Source organism: Rhea americana, unplaced genomic scaffold, assembly GCF_003343005.1.
Source record: "Rhea americana isolate MKP2758 unplaced genomic scaffold, rheAme1 scaffold_22, whole genome shotgun sequence".
In the NCBI taxonomy this organism is placed as follows: Eukaryota; Metazoa; Chordata; class Aves; order Rheiformes; family Rheidae; genus Rhea; species Rhea americana.
Genome location: NW_028186329.1, coordinates 6023394 through 6045305, shown reverse-complemented (window position 1 = coordinate 6045305; position 21912 = coordinate 6023394). Strand labels below are relative to the sequence as shown.

At 38.8% G+C, this 21912-nt stretch overlaps 1 protein-coding gene across 1 annotated transcript in view; it reads right to left on the bottom strand.

Moving 5' to 3' along the window:
• SNX2 (sorting nexin 2) overlaps window positions 1-21258 on the bottom strand; it is a 33157-nt gene extending 11899 nt beyond the window's left edge. The window contains exons 1-6 of the mRNA XM_085305418.1: window positions 21123-21258; window positions 12295-12412; window positions 4014-4177; window positions 2711-2777; window positions 2454-2497; window positions 2212-2353 (exon numbers count right to left, since the gene is read on the bottom strand). Coding sequence (XP_085161544.1) covers window positions 2212-2353; window positions 2454-2497; window positions 2711-2777; window positions 4014-4177; window positions 12295-12412; window positions 21123-21230 — 643 coding nt within the window. The 5' untranslated portion in view covers window positions 21231-21258. The remainder of the gene's footprint in view (window positions 1-2211; window positions 2354-2453; window positions 2498-2710; window positions 2778-4013; window positions 4178-12294; window positions 12413-21122) is intronic.
• Window positions 21259-21912: the final 654 nt, after the last annotated feature.

Below are 21912 nucleotides of genomic sequence, written 5' to 3'. Positions count from 1 at the left end.
CATAACCAACATTTTCATTCCAGTATCTTCTAACTTCTAAAACTAAGAGTCTTTTTATTATTTGAAGTGAACTAGCCAGCTTTGAAAATTCTGAAGCATACAAACAGCTACAAACTGAACGGAAGAGAAAGTCTGCAGAGTGTATTCAGCTTTATGTCACTTTCTCTGTCCAAGAAGAGTGTCCAAAGAACCATGACAATGGAGGGAGTTCTYGATATCTCATGGTATGGGAAATACGCTCAAACTCAGCAACAGAAGAGCTCTAAGAATCTCAGACTAAGACTAACTTTTATGGTAAATAGCCAAACTCACAGGGTTAGGAGCCTAAGTCCTACTAAAATGAGTGTGAAACACTGAACACTGCTTATTTCCTGAAGCATGGCAGCAGTAAGTTACAATACTGTCCAAACATTCTTGTTTCTTCCTGTAGTGGTTTCTTGCTCTATTATTTCTGTGCTTCCTCAGCTAGAAATTCTGAGTAGAAGTCTTAACAAATCTGAACATGTACTCTGTGACCTGTTAGATCAGCAGTTCCAAAGTTGTTCYCCTCCCAACTCCTCTTTGGAGGCTAGAAGTTTCACACAGTAACCCGTTTAAAAAAAAAAAAAAAAAGTATCCTTTCAAGAACAAGGAATCTTTACCTCTCAGTGAAGCCTTAGCATTTTCCTGTCTCCATAACATGATGGAAATAAATCCCATCAGCATATTTTCAAATGTATGCTACACCATGTAACATAATGGTAAATCTGTAAGTTAATATGTTCCTAAGTACCAGGATTATAGTATGCAAACAAAGACGATTTAATTCATGCGCCTTTATCTTTTGGCATTAGTACATTAGTGTTCATCAACATTAAACTGCAAAAAGGATGAAATGCTGCAGTTTAATAGATAAAATGCTTCATATTTGATGGCAACAGAAGATGATAGGGAAAATACTGAAAATGCTATCAAATGGCCTAGAACGAATTCCTAGTTCTGATGTTGTCAGCTAATTCTAGATAACATGTCAGGTTTCCTTCTCATATAYTCAAGGACAAGTGTAAATGCTATTTCTGTAACAGAAGCACTCCTTCACAGAAAGGAATCCATGACTTAAGCAAATATTTTCTTAAAAACAAAAATCATGACATTCCAAAACRCAATGACTAAGTAGTTAGGCAGCTTAGAAGAACATTCAACTCTCACTATTGACTCAGCTTATCCTACTGTTTCACAGTAAGTAATCCACCATTTGAGTTTGGGGCTAAGGTCTGCAATGCAGGCTCCCCCTGTACCTCCAGCCCCCTAAAAGTTTTCAGCTTGCAACCCTCAAACTGAAAAATGTGATTCTTTTCCACAAAATTAAAATCTAATTTTTCTAAGCTTTCTGCTCCTTGCAACTACTCAATCCGTCTTTTACCACTCATCTGAAAAGTTGGTGCTCTGATTAGCTAGCTTTACAGACTAAACTACAGCAAGAGGGGAAAAAAAAATAAGGCCTACTCTTCCCTACATATTGAAGAGGATTGTTTTCTAAGGTCCAATCAGCTATTTACATAGGAAGCCACAAAAAACTGCACAAATGTAACCAGAGACTTGAAAAGGTTTTGTTGTTTTAAATACTTAGTCATTTTGAAAGAACCTCTACTACTTAGAGCTCAAAAATTTGGCAATTTCAAGTCACTTCAGTACTTCAAGGCTTACTCCTGGGCTTATGGAACAAACAAAGGATCTGCTCCTCTAAGGAATTTACCAAGGCAAGTAACTTTTTAAAACTAAGTATTTCAGTGTTCATGACCAAAAGAAAGACTGAAGTATCAGAGATAAGCAGCACATAGGAAGCTCTGCGTATTACAGGCAACTGATAACAGCACAAGTTAAAAATAAACTTTCATTTAACATCTTTGTTTTGATAGCCTAATTGGCTCTTAAGGGGCAACAGTGCAGAAAGAATGACAGATAAGAAACAAAAGGACATGCATTAAGACAAACGTCCTTCTTATTATCGCACTGCTCTGAGTTTGGAAGAGGCCAGTGCATACCTTCCAACTTAAACATAACTTTTTTAGAATACAGAACGGGAAGTATAAATAACAGTTTGGATCATCTGATAAGCAGTACGTAACAGTTATGCAAAACATTATTTTACAAGCACAGTCAGTATTAAAATATTTCATTTTTATTACAGTACTTAAATCACATGCATATATTGAACCTTATTAGACTTACCTACAATGCTTTTTTCTGGAGCTGGAGGCACAATGTAACCAACATGCATATACTTCGTTGCTAATTTGCTATGCAACCCAAGAAAATCACTGAATCTTCTTTTAACAGAGAATTCATTTTTGTGAAACATGGAAAGGGATGTCTTAAAAAAGAGAGAGAGAGAGGTCATTTTAGTTATGACTTACTAATATCTCTGTTCAGCTGTGATAAAGTTACTTGCAAGTATTTGTTGTACTAGTTACCTTTGTTGTTACTCTGTATGCCATATAAGCATTCATGCCATCCCCTGTAAGAAAATTAAAATACTTATCCTAGAGCAAGTTATTTTAACCCTCCCACCCACTTTTTGTTCCGAAATACACATTAAGTAACTTTTCACTTAGATACTAGAAATGGCCAAAAGATAACTGATTAAGAGATTATGCTGAAAATCCAGAATAGTCCTCAAGAGGTAAGATGGTCTACCATCTGACTTACTAGGTTCAAGACATGAACTTACCAACTTTCTCTGGGTCTGACACATTGATTTCTATATCAAACAAATCTCCATTTGCTTCCTCTTCAATCTAGAAAAAGTGTATGCCATATTTAACAAGTTAATGTGCATTCATATTATCTATCAGTACAAGAAGGGTAGGGTACAGACTAGGGTAATGGTGGAAGGAAGAAGAGCTAGTTTGTTTGAACAATTAAAAAAAAAGTCATCTTTCAGGTCCATTATCTAATTAAGCGAGCAGTTCCTAATATTGGTGTTAATTTTGAGCCATTCTGCGAAAGTTTTTAGTACAGTAGCTTCTTCTTAGGACTTGTTTGCCTACAAATTTTTATCTATTTGTATTTACGTTATGAGAATATTCATTCTTATCTCTTCCAATTCAGCAAATACCAAGGTTCAAAAATGTTCATTTGCAATGTTTCTATATGCTTCTAATCAAAAGATAGATATTCCTTGTTATTAATAGTATCTGTAGTTGAAGAGTTGGRGATTGGGAAAGCAACAGCTACAGAATTTTCAGATACTTGCCTGAGCTCTGATCATGCAGAATTTCCTATCTTTCATGTAATATACCCAAGTTTGATAAAATAGGTATCTTAAAGACCATGGCAGAAAGGACTGTGTGCCAGAGTTGAAGGGGAAGAAAATCAGAATAAAATGCCAGTTTGGGGCATCTTGAAAAGCAGTTATCGTTGAGACTCAGGCCAATCCTGTTTGGCAAACTGATTTACAGGGCCCCTGTCAAGTAAGACCATATTCTAGAATGAGCAATACTTGCCAATGCCCAGACTTTGAATGGAGTGCCAAATGTAAGTAGCAAAATATTATAAGCGATAAAATTATGATTAACTTCATCTGTTTGTTAGTATGCAGGACAGGGCTAACAATTGCTTCCTACATGTCCTAATTAACAGCAGCTTTGGATTCGAAGTTACAACCTGCAACCTATTAGTATGAATTACTATACATCTCTAACATCTCTCCTGCCTCTCAGCACTTGCTCCTACACACACTTTCACAATACCAGTGCATTAATTGTCCTGTAGGAATGGACAGGAGTGTAGGAATACTATTCCTCAGTACAGGTCACTAGTATAATCACCTGAGCAACAAATATTGATTGGCTATTGAAAGAGCCAAAAGCACATTAAATATCCAATGCAAAATAAACAGAGTAGTTTCTCTTATATACTCCTCTTCATCAAAGAATGATACTGTGAGTCAAAATTTAGGAAGTGCNTAATTTAAAAAACCAATAGGACATTTCCATAGTAATCAACCCATAACTTTAAAGTTTACTCAGTACCTCTTCTCTGGATCTATCAAAAATCACAGGGGCTGTTATGCTTTTTGATTCCATTCTGGGAGCTACTAATGTAGTAGGTGTTACGGGAGTGATTGCAGGCGTAGGTTCTGGAGAGAGTATTGGATCCCTCTCTGGACTGTCCAGTGAAACTTCTTCTGTGGCTTCTAGATAAAGATTGAGGTTGCAAAGAAGTTTTTGTACAACAGAGATAAATGTGCATTATAAAGACACCACACACATAATCGCATTAAAAAGTGACAATATACAAGTCTAATAAGATCACCTCTAAATAGTATCAATGTGTCTCATACATAATTACTCTAAATATGGAGCTAAACTACATGCATCACCTGAATTTCCATTGTATCATGAGTCAAAGCAAGATCAGACTATTTATATATATTTTACATATACACACATATGTGTGTGTATATATAAAAAAAATCTCTGCACCAACAGCTATAGAGTTCTTTATAGTAGTCACGGTAGTGAGTCATTCATTTCTGTATGAGATTATCACAAAAACTACTGAATATTTTTCACCACCTAAACTGCTCTTTTTCAACCTCTATACCGATTTTAGTTTTTGTATTCAACAGCTGATTAAGTCATCTAGGCTGGTAACTGAGCATACCAGAAGTACGCTTTTAAGTGAAGTTACACAACCAAAATATACTCCTCCACCAAAAGTACACAACCTGCAAAGGACAAGTATTAGCAAATGAGGCATTCTGACTAGTAAGACTAAGTACTTATTTTTATTTCTTTAAACCTTTGTGCTTAAAACAGTTTACACCAGACTGAATACTTTCTTCAGATTGTAGACAGATCATCTATATTTAAAGAGGATGTAAATCTCTGCTCTATATAATTGGCACGCTTCCCTGAACTAATTGGTTTTGACAACTGGCAAATCACATGTCTCTGGTATACAGAAGTTCCTGTTCTAGTTTAAGTAACTAATGTTGTGATTCTCAATAAATGTGCRTTTTAAAGAATTTAACTATTTAAAGATAGTATTTACCATAAAATAATCATTTGATAAGAAATTTGATTTCACAACTAATCACAAGACTTGTTACAAATTAGACTTCCTGTGGCAAGTTTCAAGTACTTCAGGCAAGTTCAAGCCTCAGATAGTAAAGCAGATCTACTCCAAGTTACACTAAGCTATCGAAATAGTTTACTACACAATTTTGAAAAAAATGCTGTTCTTGCACCTCCGCTCTATATGAACAGCTCAACTTTCAAAAGAAAATAAGCCAACTTCCTGACAATCTTTTTAAAGCTTGGCACATGTGATGTATGCAACAAATCCTTATTCAAGAGTTAAGGAAATGGCAATTTTAAAGATCAGATCTTTAAAATTTGTGAGACTAGTTATGTTACGAAAAACAAAGTTTCATTTCTGTCCCCACAACATTGTATGCTTCTCCAGAACAGCCTGTCATTTAGTAGTCATTTAAAAACAGAACTGGAAATAACATTGTCAGCAACTGAATCCAATCATCCATYACTGCAAAATGTGATATTACAATCATTCATAATTAATATATCAAAACCACTCAGCTTTATCCCTGCTGCTACTTAGAGATGTTCTGCTAGTCAATTCTTCCCATTTTTATTTTTTTATTTACACTTTTTGTCAATTCTTGATTTTTTTCATAAGCAAAAGCACCTTTCCCTATGTCAAGGACAAAAAAAAAAAAAAAAAAAAAAAAGATTGGGTGCTTAAACTGAGCTTCATTATCAAGCAAAAAACTTCTTAAAAACAAATACCAAGGTCCGCATGCCTTAATCTAGTTTGAGGCAAAGTTTGCTGTCATTATTTTGTCTGAGGATATTTTACAGAATAACAAAATAGTTGAGGTTAGAAAGGACTTCTGGATATCATCTGCTCCAACTCCCACCACTAAGGGAGTCAACTACAGCAGGTTGCTCARGTCTATGTCCAGTGGAGTTCTGAACACTTCCAAGGGTAGAGACTCCACAGCTTCTCTGRGCAACCTGTGTCAATGTTTGACCACCCTCACAGTGGAAAAAGTTTCTTCTTATGTTTAAATGAGATTTCTTGTATTTCAATTTGTGCCCATTGCCTCTTGTCCTGTCACAGGTCACTGCTGAGAAGAGTTTTGTCAGGTCCTCTTTGCTCTCCCATCAGATATTTATACACACTGACGAGATCTCCCTGAGCCTTCTCTTCTCCAGGCTCAGTCTCTCCTGCTCCAGTCCATCATCTCTGTGGCCCTTCACTGGATTTGCTCCAGTGTGTCCATGTCTCTCCCGCCCTTAGGAGCCCAGAACAGGACACTGGGTAGAAGGAAAAAAGCTTCCTCCCTCAATCTGCTTGCAACACTCTTCCTAGTCTCAGATTACAGATATATATAGCATTTTCAAGCTAAAGCTTAGAAGCAAGTGCCTTTTATATTCCTCATTTTTAATACAAACAAATATTATCTAAGAACTTTAGAAGAGATTCATTTTCTTACCATACACACTGCTTTATTTTTACTACTGAATCTTTCTGAAGAAACTTATTGATGGCTTCCTATCCTCAAATGCCACAGACAGGATACTGCATCTTAGACCAACAAAGAAGTTTGATTCAAAATCTCAGATCAGGTGGGAAAATATGCTGTGATAATTGTCAAGAAACTTCTAGAATAAAATCTCAGAAGCACAAAATTTAGACACAGAAAAGAGGTAGTTCTCTCAATCAGTGACTTAAGAACATTTAGAGATAAGAAGTTACTATTTCACAGGAAAAAAAAAGTATAAAGCCATTTTACTCAAATTCTTCCTTTTTCTGTCACCATCTATTTTCCAGCATATGTTTGAGAAACAAACCATTAATCACATGCACTTTGCAGTAATATCTTCACATTTTAGACAGACTTAATGCAAGTCATGGAACAATTCAGACCACACGTTTCTTACAGCTGAAAAAAAAAATCCCTTACTGGAAAAGTATAACCCAGAGAAAACAGAGTGAATTCATGGTAAAAAAAAAAAACAGCATTCCTATCAGACAAAACAGTAGCACATCTTTCCAACCATCTCTCCTTTTCAGACCTCTATCTGCACATGCATTCATATCATGAACAGGTAGGTTTCAGAGGAGAAACTAACCTACTTCCAGAAACATCTGAGTTATTTGATTAATATTTTCCCCTGAAAATTTAAGTACTTGTGGATTTGTGTTTTTTAATTAAACTCTTAGTATTTACATGAAAAAAGAAATCTAGGTCATTCCTGGAAAAGGCTCAAAAGCACAAGGCTCTTGCATAGAGAAGCAATTGCTCCATCCAATTTTTATGAGAAAAATAGAGATCAACAGATCACATCATCAGCRATGGCAGCTATCAGCACATACTAGGCACTCTCGCCAATCTAATGCCAAAAGACTTAAACACATTAATATCTACTTTACAACCCATGAACAGGCTTGGATATGAGATCATTGTCAAGTGCTTAACTCCAACAGGTCACTAAACCCTCAAAAACCTTGCAGCCTGCTGCACAAGACTAGTTATACTTAATTAACATTCCATAGGCAGCTATATCAAGTTTCTGTCAACACTGTTCAGCGCTTAAGCTTGCGGGCCAATCTCAGCCTTAGATGCTTATTGTTTCTTTACATCTCACCATTAGTATTCACCAACCATCACCATCATAGAAAGTGCAAGTTTCCAATTCATCACAAGGAGCATCACTTGAGTTGAATAATTTATTTTTACTGATCCCACTTGTAAATGCCACCGACCTCTAACACTCTGACATCACTCGAGTGCTTAAACTGGCTTGTTATCTTTGAAGGTTTATGAAGATGATCGCACACATTTGGAAATAATCGGAAGTAGACACTGTTGTCCAGAATAGTAGATAAGTCATTAAAAAGGGGTCAGCTGACAGGACAGTCAGCTACTTATAAGGCTTTCTTGTGACTTCAAAACTGTAGGCTCAAACTTCGTGCATTTGTTTGTTCCAGAAGAGACCTCACACTGAATAACCAGCTTGGAAAAGGCAGCCAGGCATCCATGCATGACCGCTCTGATTGGACATGTCATACGACAACAGCCTGACAGACACTATTAGCCAGAATTTTTGCTGTTCAACTGGGCCTCAAGTGTTTTGTCTGGTCCACAGAACGAGTATCTCCTTTTCTGTATGAATGCCCAGAAATAAAAGCCTAAGACAAATCTATTAGGACCTAAAGCTTTTAAGGACAACCCTCCTATCCCACCACACCCTACCCCTCCAAAAAAGTTGAMTTTTGCTCAGGACATAGTAGCTACATACCTGCATGAGAGAATCCATTCATAAACCCCTTTAAGGGCAGAAAAAACAAAAGCATTAAGAAGTAATCTTCCCACTTCTCTAATCTGGTAAAAGACTTATTTTTTGTGAAATTAGTAACAGCACACAGATGTAACTTCACAGCCTGGCTCATAATCTATAAAGACCAGAGGCAGAAAGCGTAGCTTCATTCTGCACAGGCAATCCACAACACATTTCTTCAGCTAGTTATGCACAGCACTTCAGGCACCATTTTGGAACAGTCATTCAAGATTTTGTTCTTATCTTGATACTAGCAGTTATGAGGTGTCCAGGTTTTAAGATAGTGAACATCAGAATGGATGCTCCCATCATATTCTTCTAAGCACAGAGAGGCGAATGTCTGCAAAATATTCTTAATACTGTATGATTTGAGCAGTGGTCTCCAAGCATAAAAAGCTCTACAAGCTAAGAAAAACACTTTTTTTCCTGTCTGAAATAATCAGCATAGACTTTCATCCTACAGTAGGAAATGCATTTAGCAACATAGCTGTCCCCATTTACTGAGCCAGGAACCACAATACTAATCAATGAGGCAACAAAGCTTACTGGTCTCCAATGACAGATGGAAAACTCATCATCTGCCACCTTTACCACTCAGTTTTAATAGCTCAAAGATTGTGATTCAGAGACAAGGCAAAGAATATCTAACACTGTTTATTGCAGATGCTCTCTGATAGCTGCCACAGAAGCACAGCAGCAAAGCCTTAACCACCCTGGATTGAGTTGCATTAAGACAGTACAGGAAATCTTCCACTTCGCTCTCTCTCACTTCCTTTTCCCATTAGGTTACATTATTAGATGGAATAATGAAAAATGTTTATCAAACTTAGATTTGCTAGAGAGGCACAATTCACATTTTTACAAATAGGTCATCTGCAAAGCTAGATTTGTTTATGCTCCCGAAAGGTCAGAGTCCCTCCTTTCAGGAGCCATTTGTAGAACTTTCTTGACATGGGTTTTATAGCATCTAATAATTCAATAAGAACGAGTAACACAAGCGAGGAAGGCATGGGACTTTGCCTTCCCCTCCACTTCCAACAAGCTTTGTAAAGATAAGTCTTTGAAATTTCAACACTCTGGGGGGGGGGGAGGAGGGGAGGAACCCAAGGAAAAAAAATACAGCTGCACTCAATTTTTTACTCAAGCCTTGCTTTCATAGAAAGCAAGGCTTAAGCAATCATGTTGAAAGCAAGGACATGGAACTTGTGCAGCCTTCTTGCATTACTTCTATTCATTGCAAATCAGTGTAAGAAAGTGCTGGACGAACACTGCTGTCTAGTAAAATAGTCCTAAAGAAAAAAAAAGTTACCCTTGTGAGTGTACAGCATGGAAATACAAACTAGATTCTGCTTCTCAGAACAGGTATGCTGACAGTGATACAAAAATAGAACTTTATCACTAGGATAGTGCTGCACTATGCAAACTTCCTGTTTAGGATGGGATACTGTGAAAGAAGTCATGTTTCTGCGTGTTGTTTCGGACTGTTTTTCTCATTGAGATTGTACTAACCTTAGTCCGTATATAAAATGACCTTGTAAAAATCACCTTAGGCCTCYAGTATGTTACACGCTTTCAACTGAATGCTGTTTGCTTTTAAAAGAATGTCTTCTGTAGTAAAACTCAGACTCATTAAATCCATTCTGGAAGTATGTTTTCTCATAGCATTCACTTCAGCTGCAACAATCTGGCTGCTAACATTTGTCTGGAGCCCATCAACATTTACTCCAGGCACCTTTTTTCTTAATTCAATACTTTCCAGCCAAAGGAGAATTGGCTTTCCTGAAATGTCCATTCCAGGTGGCTCTATGGCTACAAAAAGCTGCCTTTACACTCTAAAACTATATAATCGAATTACTAGTACAAGAAAGATTGTCAAATATGAGATAAAGTTCAGAACTAAGGTAATGTACATATATATACAAACACCTGTCCATATAAAACAACCCAGAACTAAACACTACAAAGTTCAGTATCAAATTATTACATCAGGGAATCAATGAAGACGAGACTAGAACCGTATTCAAAGTAGACTGTCAAACAACTCACTCAATAAGTGGTAATAGTATAAGTGTCAGTATTGGGAAAAAAAGCATTTAGAGCCATCTTTTGGTATGTATCTTCCAAACATACTTCCTTTCCTTGATGGACAAATGCTTCTACACTTGTGATTGCAACAGGAACCATAGTCCATGTTAAGGGACTGGAGAATCTCTCATACAAGGAGAGACAGAGAGCTGGGTCGGTTCTGTCTGGAGAACAGAAGGCTCAAGGGAGATCTCATCAGTGTATATAAATATCTGACAGGAGGGTGTAAAGAAAATGGGACAGACTCTTCTCAGTGGTAGCCACTGACAGAACAACAGGCAGCAGGCACAAACTGAAACACAGGAAATTCCACCTGAACACAAGAAAACACTCTTTAACTGTGAAGGTGGTTGAATGCTGGCACATATTGCCCAGAGAAGCTGTGAAGTCTCCATCCTTGGAGATATTCATAACCCAACTGGTCATGGTCCTGAGCAAACACCACCACCACCCCCCGCCATCCCTGCCTGACTGGGGTGGGGGAGGGGGGTAAAGCAGAAGATCTCCAGACATCCCTGCCAATCCTACCTGTTCTGTGATTCTGTGACTATACTGTGAAAAACAGATTGTAAAAAACCAACAAATTAGTGATTAATTGATCAAGGATTAGAAATAAGTGCTGTTTATTGGCTTATTAATCGTAAGTTTCACACAACTTTCTCCAAGACATCCAGTACTGTCAAGTATTAGAGACAGAATTTTACACTAGTGAAATGATGGCCAGTTTTCCACAAATACCTTCAGCTTGCAATACAATCTAAATTATCCTTCTATAGAAATGGAAAATGGGCTAGGGCAGCTTAAATAAGGTTATGAAGTAGAAAACAAGGCTTTAACTTGTCTTCATGTTTTATAACACACACAAACTGTGTGTAACCAATACACATTGGTAACTACATAACAAGAAATGCTACATTGTCACCTGCAGAACAGATTACTAATAGCTAACTACTGTTTTAGGTATGCCACACTGTGCAGTGATAGTACACAATATAAGAAGCCCATATTTGGTAAACAAACTTAAAGCTACAGAGTCCTACAAGGAAAAAAAAATCCACAGAAGTCTTGTACATGACTGTTAAAGTACTTAAGAAAATTAAAATTTACTTTTCTATCAAAGAAGTTTCTCAAAAGTGCCATTAATTCAGTATGCGAGACAGAATAACTCCTAAAAAAATAACTCTGCTACAAAAACTTCTCAGGAGTGAACACTTCTATCATACTCATGGTAAAGGACATAAATTTGCTGAGGAATGCCTCAATTTTTAATTTACTATTGAAATCTAAGCAAAACTCACCTATCCCTAAAAAGAAGTCACATATCACTTTATTTTCAGTAATGAGCAAGATTCAGTCTTCTGCTTTATGAGTTCACAACAGAAAGGCCACACTCAGAGTTTGACAATAATAAGCAATCAGTAGTTATACATGTTAATAATGGTAGAAAAACAAGTTCAGGCAAGGAAGAACCTCAGCTGTTTTCTCTTTGAAGTATGTTACCTCTCTTGCAAATTTTCAAGTTCATAAATTTGACAGTATATTGCAGCAGATCATAGAATTTTAGATAATAGCTAAACCCAATCAAGAATGATTTGCAAAGGCCAGTGATATTCCCTAACACTCAAAGAAAAACTTTTAATGAACTTTCTGGAAAGTATACCTGCAGGTTAAGCAACAGTTGACTGCAGTACTGAATTGAGAAAATTTAAAGTTGAAGTTTCAATTTTTAACACAACTGCTTTCTATTTCCTTACAATCAAGAAAATGATAACATGTTTTCTGCTTCCTCCTCACAAGGCATCCCGTTATGCTTATGTGAAAAAAGCATTCAGACACGTTAAAAGAAAAGAACCGTTACCAGCAAAGAGATCTTCTCTATCATCATCTAGCATTATTTCAGCTGGCTTTGGACCATTAGAATTTGTGCTGAGGTCTTCTGCAGGAAGACTTGCTGGCTCTGGAGATGAAGGACTTGACTGTTTAGAGAGAGAAAAAAAGCGAAATAATAAGTAAAGAATCAGTTGTCGCGTGTCAGTATATAAGAATTATTGCAACAAACATTCTTTCACTGCAAAGAAACAAAACGAGATGTACAGAAAGGAAACTCTGTCAGCTATTTCCATTTCCTACTCCTAGTGGGATAACAATGAACAAAGGATATGAGTTAGTCAGTCAACAGCTCTTTTCATTCCTTTGTCAGAGAAAAAAAAAAGTTACCCACTTCCTCATATTTAATTAACATGAAACAAGAACTGCTAGAGAAATATTCAGAATACATGTACTAGTATTTCTGAGTACAGTTTGATTATTAAGTTCCTTTTGGAAAGGATTATATTTAGATTTTGTTTAGTAAATTCTTCTACGTACAAAACCTGTCTCCAAGTGTTCCACACCAGTTTTTCAGAGATTAAAAAGTTAATTGCGTTCACAGAACAACTCAAGGCTGCCTACAGCCACAAGAAATTTCGAAGTTAGAAGGTAGGCTATCCAAAGTTASCTGGGTAGTATCTTTGCAACAGCTCAAAGTTGGGGATTATTGCCACAAAGGGTCACATTGTATTAAAACAGAAGCTAGGCTTACCACAAATAGTTCTCTGAATTAACTAAAGACTAGAATTTGTCCTGTGAAAAGAGAAATACTTGAAGATGCTCAGGAAAATAAAGGCAATACTGAAGTTGGAGTACTGAAGTAAAGCTTGCTCACAAAATAAGCACACACATAACTAAAGATCAGTGCTTCAGTAAGCAAGTCTTTGTTGAATCAGTGTCAACTCTGGTTATTTCAGAGTATCTCAAAATTTGCAAGACATTTCCCACAACTTTACCCATGACAACTAAAGAATCTTCAAAACCAGCATATTTATGCAAAAATACATGCACTTTAGAAGGAACATCTGTAAATAGAGAGTCACTACTGACTTCCTAGTTTTTGCATAAATTGTCAYAATTTAATGTTAGAACCAGAATTCAAAAGAAAGAGGCTGTTCTCAAAGCCACAGTTCAACAAATGCCATGGGCTACAGAAGAAAAAAAACACTGAAAAATTCTGTCCGGATTTCATATTGCACGTTCATGAACACAGCACAGAAAACAGCCCTAAGAGGGAGGCCTTCCTTATATTGCGTTCCCTAAGAACAGGGCATCTTCTTGCGTGAAGCACAGCAGTGCCACTCTGCTTGAAGCAAGATCACAGCCTCAGCATCAGTCCAGGTCTCAGTTACCTAAAATCCCACTCACAGAAAGTAAACAAGCAGCAACAATCCTGCCAGATACAATCAGGTACAGTACAAAGCATTAAAAATAAAGAACAGAACCTATGAAATTAAAGCTCTCAGCCTGGAAAAGTGTTAGTTGAACTAAGTCTTTCCCTGCAGAAGATAAAAGGAAGCCAAAAGCAGATACGAGAATACCAGAAAAAAAAAATGTATTCCAATAAACATGAACCAGATCAAGGTTGAAGCAAGGAAATGCTCCATTCAGATAGATAAAGAGGTTTTACCTCATTGCATTTACCAAAGACTGCCATTCTCTGAAAAAGCCAGATACACCATTGGAGAACAAAAAAAAAAAAAAACAACAACAAAAAAAACCAAAAAACAAAAACAAAAACAAAAAAAACCACACACACACGCTACAAGCCTCAAAAGGCAATAGCCTCTTGAGCTGCTTGTTAGATTTTGCCCTAGAACCTGCAAAGAAGGTCAGAGCAGAAACACTGGAGAAGTATGTATAGGTAATAGAGTCTATAGGCTTATAAGCAGCAGATCCACTAATCAGATGTGTATTTCTCATATTACACTAAATCAATGCCAAAACAGCAAGAGTACAATGAAGTAACGCAGGTACATTTGTTCACTCTGTGAAGCATGATTTTAAGCTGTATCACAMGACTTGCAACTAATTTAGAAAAAGAATGAAATAGGAAAGTTGACGGAAAAAAAATCCACCAAACACATCACTTGCCATGCTTCTTCTACAAATGACAATGTAGATAGCACGTGTCACATGTAAAGATCAACAGCTTAAAGTAACTTGAGAACTCAGGAAGCAGCACATTGCAGAAGAAAGCTCTATCTTTCTGCACAGAGCTACACAAAGCTTTGAATTCACAATTTCATACTTCAACTAGAACAGCAGCGCATTGGAAAACTTATCTCCCCGTGAAACTCAAGCAGTTTCATCAACAAATGCCGYTCTTAAAACATTATAGATCACCCATTCAGAATCAGTTTTGCTGCTGCTCAGCATTGGTAAGAACACACTTAGATCCTGATAGATGTGAGTTTTGACACACAGCGAACACCCCACATTAACACAGATTGAGAACAACATACAGTTCATGCTGCACCTCCATGAGAAACAGCTGTAACACARCCAGGCACAGGGAATAAAAGCCGTCCTGAACACTTGTTACACACAGCAGATGGCCTCGAGTTTTATCCCATAGCTGTGCTCTTGATTAATGAATGGTGGAGAAGAGCCCTTGGAGAGCACTCATCTTCAAGCTATACCTCCAATCTATCGCCTCAGTTTTATCCGAGGTAGCTATCTTGGTTATTGATGCTCACTTTGACTAAACCTGGCTTCTAGTCACAAAAAAAGAAACCCTATCAGGCACAAGATTCACCTTGCACTCTTAAATCTGATCCACATATGCCATAATAAAGAAATAAATGAAAATAGTATCTACACACCTAAATCAACAAGTTCAGTAGAGGATCTAAACAAGGCCAATACCAAAACATTTCCATTTTGAAGAAAGGCACAGAGGCTTCCAAGAAAAGATGTAAACATATGAAAAGATGCTATCAAGTGTTGGCAGGATTACAGATCATTTCGTATTACCGAACTGGGAAAGATTCTGTTCGTGGCACTACTCAAGAAAAACAGGACTTTTGTACTAGATATTAGGGCTTCACAGCTTTACCTGGAGTATCACTTACAGGAGACTTTCACAGTATTTCATATACCCTGTTCCAACGAACTGAAACTAGATCATATTCACAGAAATGAGAAGCAAGCAAACAAACCTTAGAGCTGCCTCAGAAAGCTCAACAAACGTAACAGCTGCATGAACAAGCTTTAACTTGTATACAAGGCACAAGGTCCAGAGGTGACTCTTTCAGGAAGATTTCCTGTGAAACTGATACCCTATCTGTTACTTGCTATATAAATATATAACAAATATAAATTTGTTATATACCTCAGGTTCTGTTATTATGAACAGTGGATATTAAAGTTTTGTGGATGATTTACAGACCAAATGTCTTTCCTTTAAAATGCATTTTCAGCTGAATAACGTTTCCTGGACTATTAACCTTTCAGTGGCACTTTGGTATCTTTTAACAGCTGTTGTTCTCAGACAAGAGAAATTAAAGATGAGGATAAATAGCTTCACATACAATTAGGACTCTGTACAAAAAAATATTTTTTAAAGTAAYTGGAGCTTATATCAGAATGCATAATTATCTAAAAAGCTTCTTAAAAATGATTCATGGCCTGAACAGTTATTGTAACTGAACACAGCCTCAGGCTGCTGCTTCTTCTCTCTTTTTTTTTTTTTTAAAAAAAAAGGTTTTGCGACAGAGTTTAGTCCTCTATCTCCAAAACAGACAGCTTTTCCCAGTGAACTAAGACGACACAGAAACCCACTCCTGCACGAATTAGAAATCGCAGTCAGTAATATCCAATTCTTTGATAGAGTGCTGTTCAGCCTCCCCCCCAAAAAGGGCCACCCATACTGGCATTAACATATTAAGTTATTCCATTACATTCTACTGCACAGGCATGCTAAAGAGAGTGCTCCAGTTTTGCTCCTTTAGCTCTTTGAAGGAGAGTTGATACAYCTACAAAAGCAAAGCAGCTCAGAGCACCTAGCAGAAACAAGGCAGTGAAAATCTGAGCATCAGATAAGAAATGGAGGGAGATCAACCATGAAATAACCTCAGGGCCTACAGAACCACATGCGTAGGATGGCCGATTAAACATTTAAACTTATTTGACTCCAAGGATTCACAAAGAGTCACAGACTTGTCCATTTCTTGAAAGGTACGTGGCATGCAAAGCTTCCAAGAGACTCCTGAGCAGAGAGTAACTCAGGGGAAGCATCCAACCAAGACACTAGATGGTCAGGATATTCACGCACGCAAGACATGCACGCATGCAAGGATCCTGCTCTACTTGTTTTCCAGAAAATGAGTTACTGAACACACATAGGAAGGCTAAGGGCCCATTCCAGTTTGCACTGGCAATAACAGGAGCTCACTTTTCTTCTTGTAATGTGCATTACAGTTGGTGGCAATAACTTGAGCATTTTAATAGCTTTGACTTACGAAGGCACAAGAACAAGTTCACACACTTTTTGTTGGCTGAAATAATAGCCCTAGTTGTTTGCACATCATCCCTTCTCTTAATAGCACAGCTCAGCCACCCCAGCCAGTTCAGCTACATGTCTGATCTCCTCCCAGCCTAGCAGGCTGACGACAAGCACAGTATCCAGTTCCCTGAGCTAACCTGGCTCATTTGGGCAGAAACAGAGTACAAAGGCCCACAACCACTGCCTGGACAGAGAGAATACGGCTTCAATAGCAGAACAATAACCTTTTCAGCAGAAGATAAGGGGACACAAGCAATCTCAAAAGGGCCAACTACTTCATGTTTCCATTACTGCCCGAATTTGATGTTGAATACAGGAATGCATGCTTCCATCAGAATTACACCAATTAATCATGGACGCAGACTTAGTTTTCTGCAAGATATAACACAGTGTTCAAAGACAATGTTTTAATCCCAGAAATTCTGATAGGGTCATTAACGCTTCCCCTACAACTTTCAATTTTCATGTTAAATTTGATTTAGATACCTATAAAGGCACGTGGACTTCTATAATGGTCTATCTAGTGTCTTGCTGTCTGTGCACAAAACGAGATTACATTTTAGCCATCTATAGGTCAACGACATAAGCCGTTACACTTTCAATGAGATTATATACACACCCTGCCCTAAATGACAGTCCTTGATAAATTACCACATCTATTGCTTACTCATTGTTTTCGAGTGCCTCCACGTATTCTGCCATTAGAAAAAAAAAGTCAAGAGTATAAAAACCACTGGGAATGAGTAAGTGGCAGCTTAGCTACATGTTCACAAGGCAGCTGCTTTGCAGAAGAGGGAGACATGCAATAATGAAACCCATAAGAAGTACTTAGGGAAAGATGAAGCAAGAAGTGGCACAGCAGAGTCAACAGATAAGCAAGGAAACAGGTGGCAGGAAAACATACGCAAGAAAGTAGTAGGGAATGAAACAGACTGGATAAGGAGGAAGAAGGAAGTGCTGAAATGAAAACAACTCTACACATAATATTTTTCAGAAAAAATCTAAAATATGCTTTTTTCATACATATCAAAAAAAGTGACTTTCACACAGTTGTTTGCTGTCTCTTCTAATAGTAGCAGAGGACACAGCAGAGTAACAATTCACTGACAAAACTTGTAACAGGAGACAAGTCTTATCATCATACATGCCTGCATCCTGGATATTTTTTAAACACCTGAAAACAAGCAATTAGGTAAGTCCATGGAAGATTAGTAATACAATGCTATCAATGGCTCAGCAAGCCCTTGAACTACAAAATGCTGGTAGCTGGGAGACTAATGTATGTGAGTTCCAGGACAAATATATAATCATYGGTAAAAACCTGCACATGGCATCCACTGTTAACTTCTGTAGAGAAGATGATCTCAGCCTAGAGAGGCTATTTGTCTGATTGCATTTGGCTGCTCTTACCTGCAAAAGCAAGCGCAGCAGCTGCCAAAGATCATTCCAGGACCCCAAWTTTAAGAGAAGGTGCTCCATGAGAGATTAGAATACAGCTGGCAAAATGAAAACCTGAAACCACTTACAAACACTGTAGGTATCTAAAGAGGAAATCAGCACCCTGCTAGCTCAGACAAGCTACTCTACACACCAAGTTTTCAACAACTGTATTCTCAGAATGGGAAGGTCCAGTTGTCTCCATCCCTGGCAACTTTTATATGCTCAGACTCCTTCCGGAATTTCTGAGATGCACTGGGAAGTTACAGGGAAGAAATCAAATCTTAACATTTTACATGCCAGAATTAAGAGGGCTTAATTCAAGACACTAACTTCTAGCATGTGCTCAAAGAAAGTTAAAGCTCCAGTTTCTCTTCACATGCAGAGAATTCAGCCTGAAATRAGTAATACTCTTCTCATGATAAGGAAGGTCACTGACCTTCCTTATAAAGCATATTTAAATATTGTATTTATTTTTATTGTTCATAATATACATAAAATGTATGTTTTGCTGGAATAAACTTAGATGAGTTAGCATTCATTTTATAAGGGGTGACTTTGTTAACACTGACTCTATTTGGAAGAATTATTAGCAGCCTTACAGCTTTTCCAGCGCTCTGCCAAATTATAGGTAAGAAAGGAACAGCGTGTCTTGTCTGAGGTGCCAAGAGAATGAAAGGAAGGAAAAAAAATGGGGGGAGGGGGGAGGAAGCAAGAGCAGAAATTAATCATACAAAAAGCAAAGGAATAGCTCCAAGTTCAAAATAGTTAAGAATCCTTTCAAAGTACCATAGCCTTGACATAATCTGGCTTTGGACCTTGCTGCCTTCTGCCATGCCATGTCCTCCTCCCTGTTACCAGACTAACATATACAATCAACTATGAAGAGTGTTAAGTGCTCTCCGTTTTTAATTTAATGGAACTTCAATCACTATTTAGAAAGAGGTACTTCATGAATATTTACAAACTACAAAAACACTTCAATACAAAAGTTTAACCAGGTCTCACACCATGACATAATCATTCTTCTCTGGACTAAGGTACCCAGTGAACTTAAATACAGTACGCTTAAGTTAAACAATCTAGCGTCAAGCTAGGGAGAAGTTCAAACTCAATTTTCATGATTTCTTCCTTCCACATTTGTTAGAAATTTGGAAGAACAAGGCTCTTTCCTAAGCACTCTGATTAAAAGTCAGGAAAAGCTTCATTGACAAAAGTTCTTCAAAGTTTCTCCTTAAACAAAGTGGCTTTCCCTTTCTGCTTTATTCCAATTGCACAGACTACAAAAACAAAGCAGAACAGAACTGTCAACCAAATCACTTAACACAGAAAAAGTGCATTTCTTTGCCAGTTTCTCCTGTTAAAGTTTTCAGTAACTATTTTAAAATATTAAGAGGAGGATTTTTCATTGTTAGATTGTGGTTTAGGCAATAATTCTATTGCATCTCTTGGGATTTTAATTYGAGACCACATCAGTAAAGAAATTACTTACGTTTTTCTGCAGTTTTTCTTACGAGTACAAAATAAGACTCCAGTAATACAGTGTGTATCACACATAGATGTGCAAAGGTCTGTTAAAGCAGTTGTCAACTGCAGGTTCACAAATCACATAATTTGCTATTCTTTGCTTTAAAACACATTTTCCTAGCATTGAACAGATTATGCATCTATAAAAAGAAGTAAAAAGATCTTCTAAGTGATTGCAGAGGGGGCAAGTGCCTTTAAAAATATATTTAAAAGCCTTTCTATTTACTATTTTTTCTTAAAGACAGGCAACAGAGCAAAACAAAGAAGCATGCACTGATCCTATTACTGTAAAGGTCATGGACAGGAAACTGTTCGGGAAAAGCAGAATAGGAACAATTTTCTTTTTAAATGGGTCACTATGTAGAGGGAGAATGAAGTTTTTCCATAAGGGATTGGCAAAGGTGAAATATGACCACAACTTAGAAAGAGCAGCTTCCACTTTAATTAGCATGAGCATTTCCAGAGCTAGGAAGTATTTGCACATTCAGTTGCGGTGTTCTTTTTTTATTAGATGCTCAACAGAGAAAGCAGGACTGGTTTACAGATTTATTCAGTAGAAGTTTTTAGATCTTTCAGAGCAATTTCTCCAAATAACTGCAGGTTTCATAGCCTCTTGCATGAATGCCTCTCTTTAGTTACCCATAATTACCACTTGTTCATGAAGAGAATATTACAGCTCCCCCTCTGCAAAAAAAAAAAGAAAAAAAAAGAAAAAAGTCCTAGCAGCTGTTCATCAGCAATAGGCTACACTATTATAGCTGAGCATTAACCATGCACTAACCATGACAGAAAATGATTCAGAGAGAAATAAGTTTTTACAAGTTTTAGCAAACTGGAAGGGGATGAAGCCTCGGACTAGACAAAGAAAATGAGTTGTTACTCCGCGGCACGTCTAAGTGGAGAACGACTGGTGAAACTGGTGTCTTGCTGCGAGGGAAGACACAAGTGCTTTTCACCCCGGCACTTCGGAGGCAGCGGTGACAGGGAAGAGCGGCTACCTGGGACGGGGAAGCGAGCGATGCCTGGGAAAAGACTTCCCCGGGTCTCTGCGCCGGCAGAAGGATTTCGGGGCAGGACCCGGCCCCGGCGGGGGAGGCGGCTCGCCGCGGCGGGAGCGGCGGGCCCAGGGGCCGCCGCCCGCACAGGAGGCCCCAGAGGAGGGGAGCGGCGGCAGGGCCGGGCCGGGCGCCCCTCCGGGAGGGCTACGCGGGCAGCCGGGGGCGGGGGGAAGGGGCTGCCGCGGCGGGGGGCCGGGCCAACGGTCGGGCTAACGGCCGTGACAGGCAGCGCAGCCGCCGGGCCGGCAGGGGCGGTTGGGGGGACCGCGGCCAGGGCCGGGCGCTCACCTCGAGGGTGGACACGGTGCTGGTGAAGAGGTCCTCGCCGTCCTCCGGCTCCTCCAGCTCGCCGTGCCGCGCCTCCCCCAGCGGCGGGGGCTCCCTCTCCGCCGCCATCTTCCCTCCGGCCCGGGCCACCAGCACCGCCCCCTCCCCCTCCCCCCGCCCCGCTGTCACGTGACACGCCGGCCCGGCTCCGCCCCGCCCTGCACGTGACTGGAGGGGCCGGGCAGCGCGGTGGGAGGGGACGAGGGGGGAGCGCGCGCGCGTGCCGCTGCCTCGCCCCGCCCCCCTCGCGCCGGCCGTTGCGCGGCAACGGGGATAAAACGGTTGGAAACGGCCGTTCGGGCCGTTGTTCAGGCGCGTACGGTGCGAAGCCTGCGCCCCCGAGGGCCTGTAATAATGAAACCCATAACAAGTACTTAGGAAAAGATGAAGCAAGAAGTGGCACAGCAGAGTCAACAGATAAGCAAGGAAACAGGTGGCAGGAAAACATACAGCCCTTCGAAGCGTGTCTTGTGTTTCAGCATTTGGGAAAAAATGGAAGTTCAAATTGCTTTATACCAGTCTCTGAATGATGAGCTTTTTTTCTATGAGTGGACTCTATTCCTTACACTGGTGAAGTGCAGATCTTCCTTAGGGACTGAGGAGAAAAAAAATACTATGTCCTATTCTTGCAGAGTAGTCATTTAATCGGGTGCTGTAATACATTCACTAAAGCAGTACTTCTCATGTAAATTAAGTATTTGCAGGCCTTCTCCGTAAGTTACTATTTCTAAATTGCTTCTTCTCCATGTGA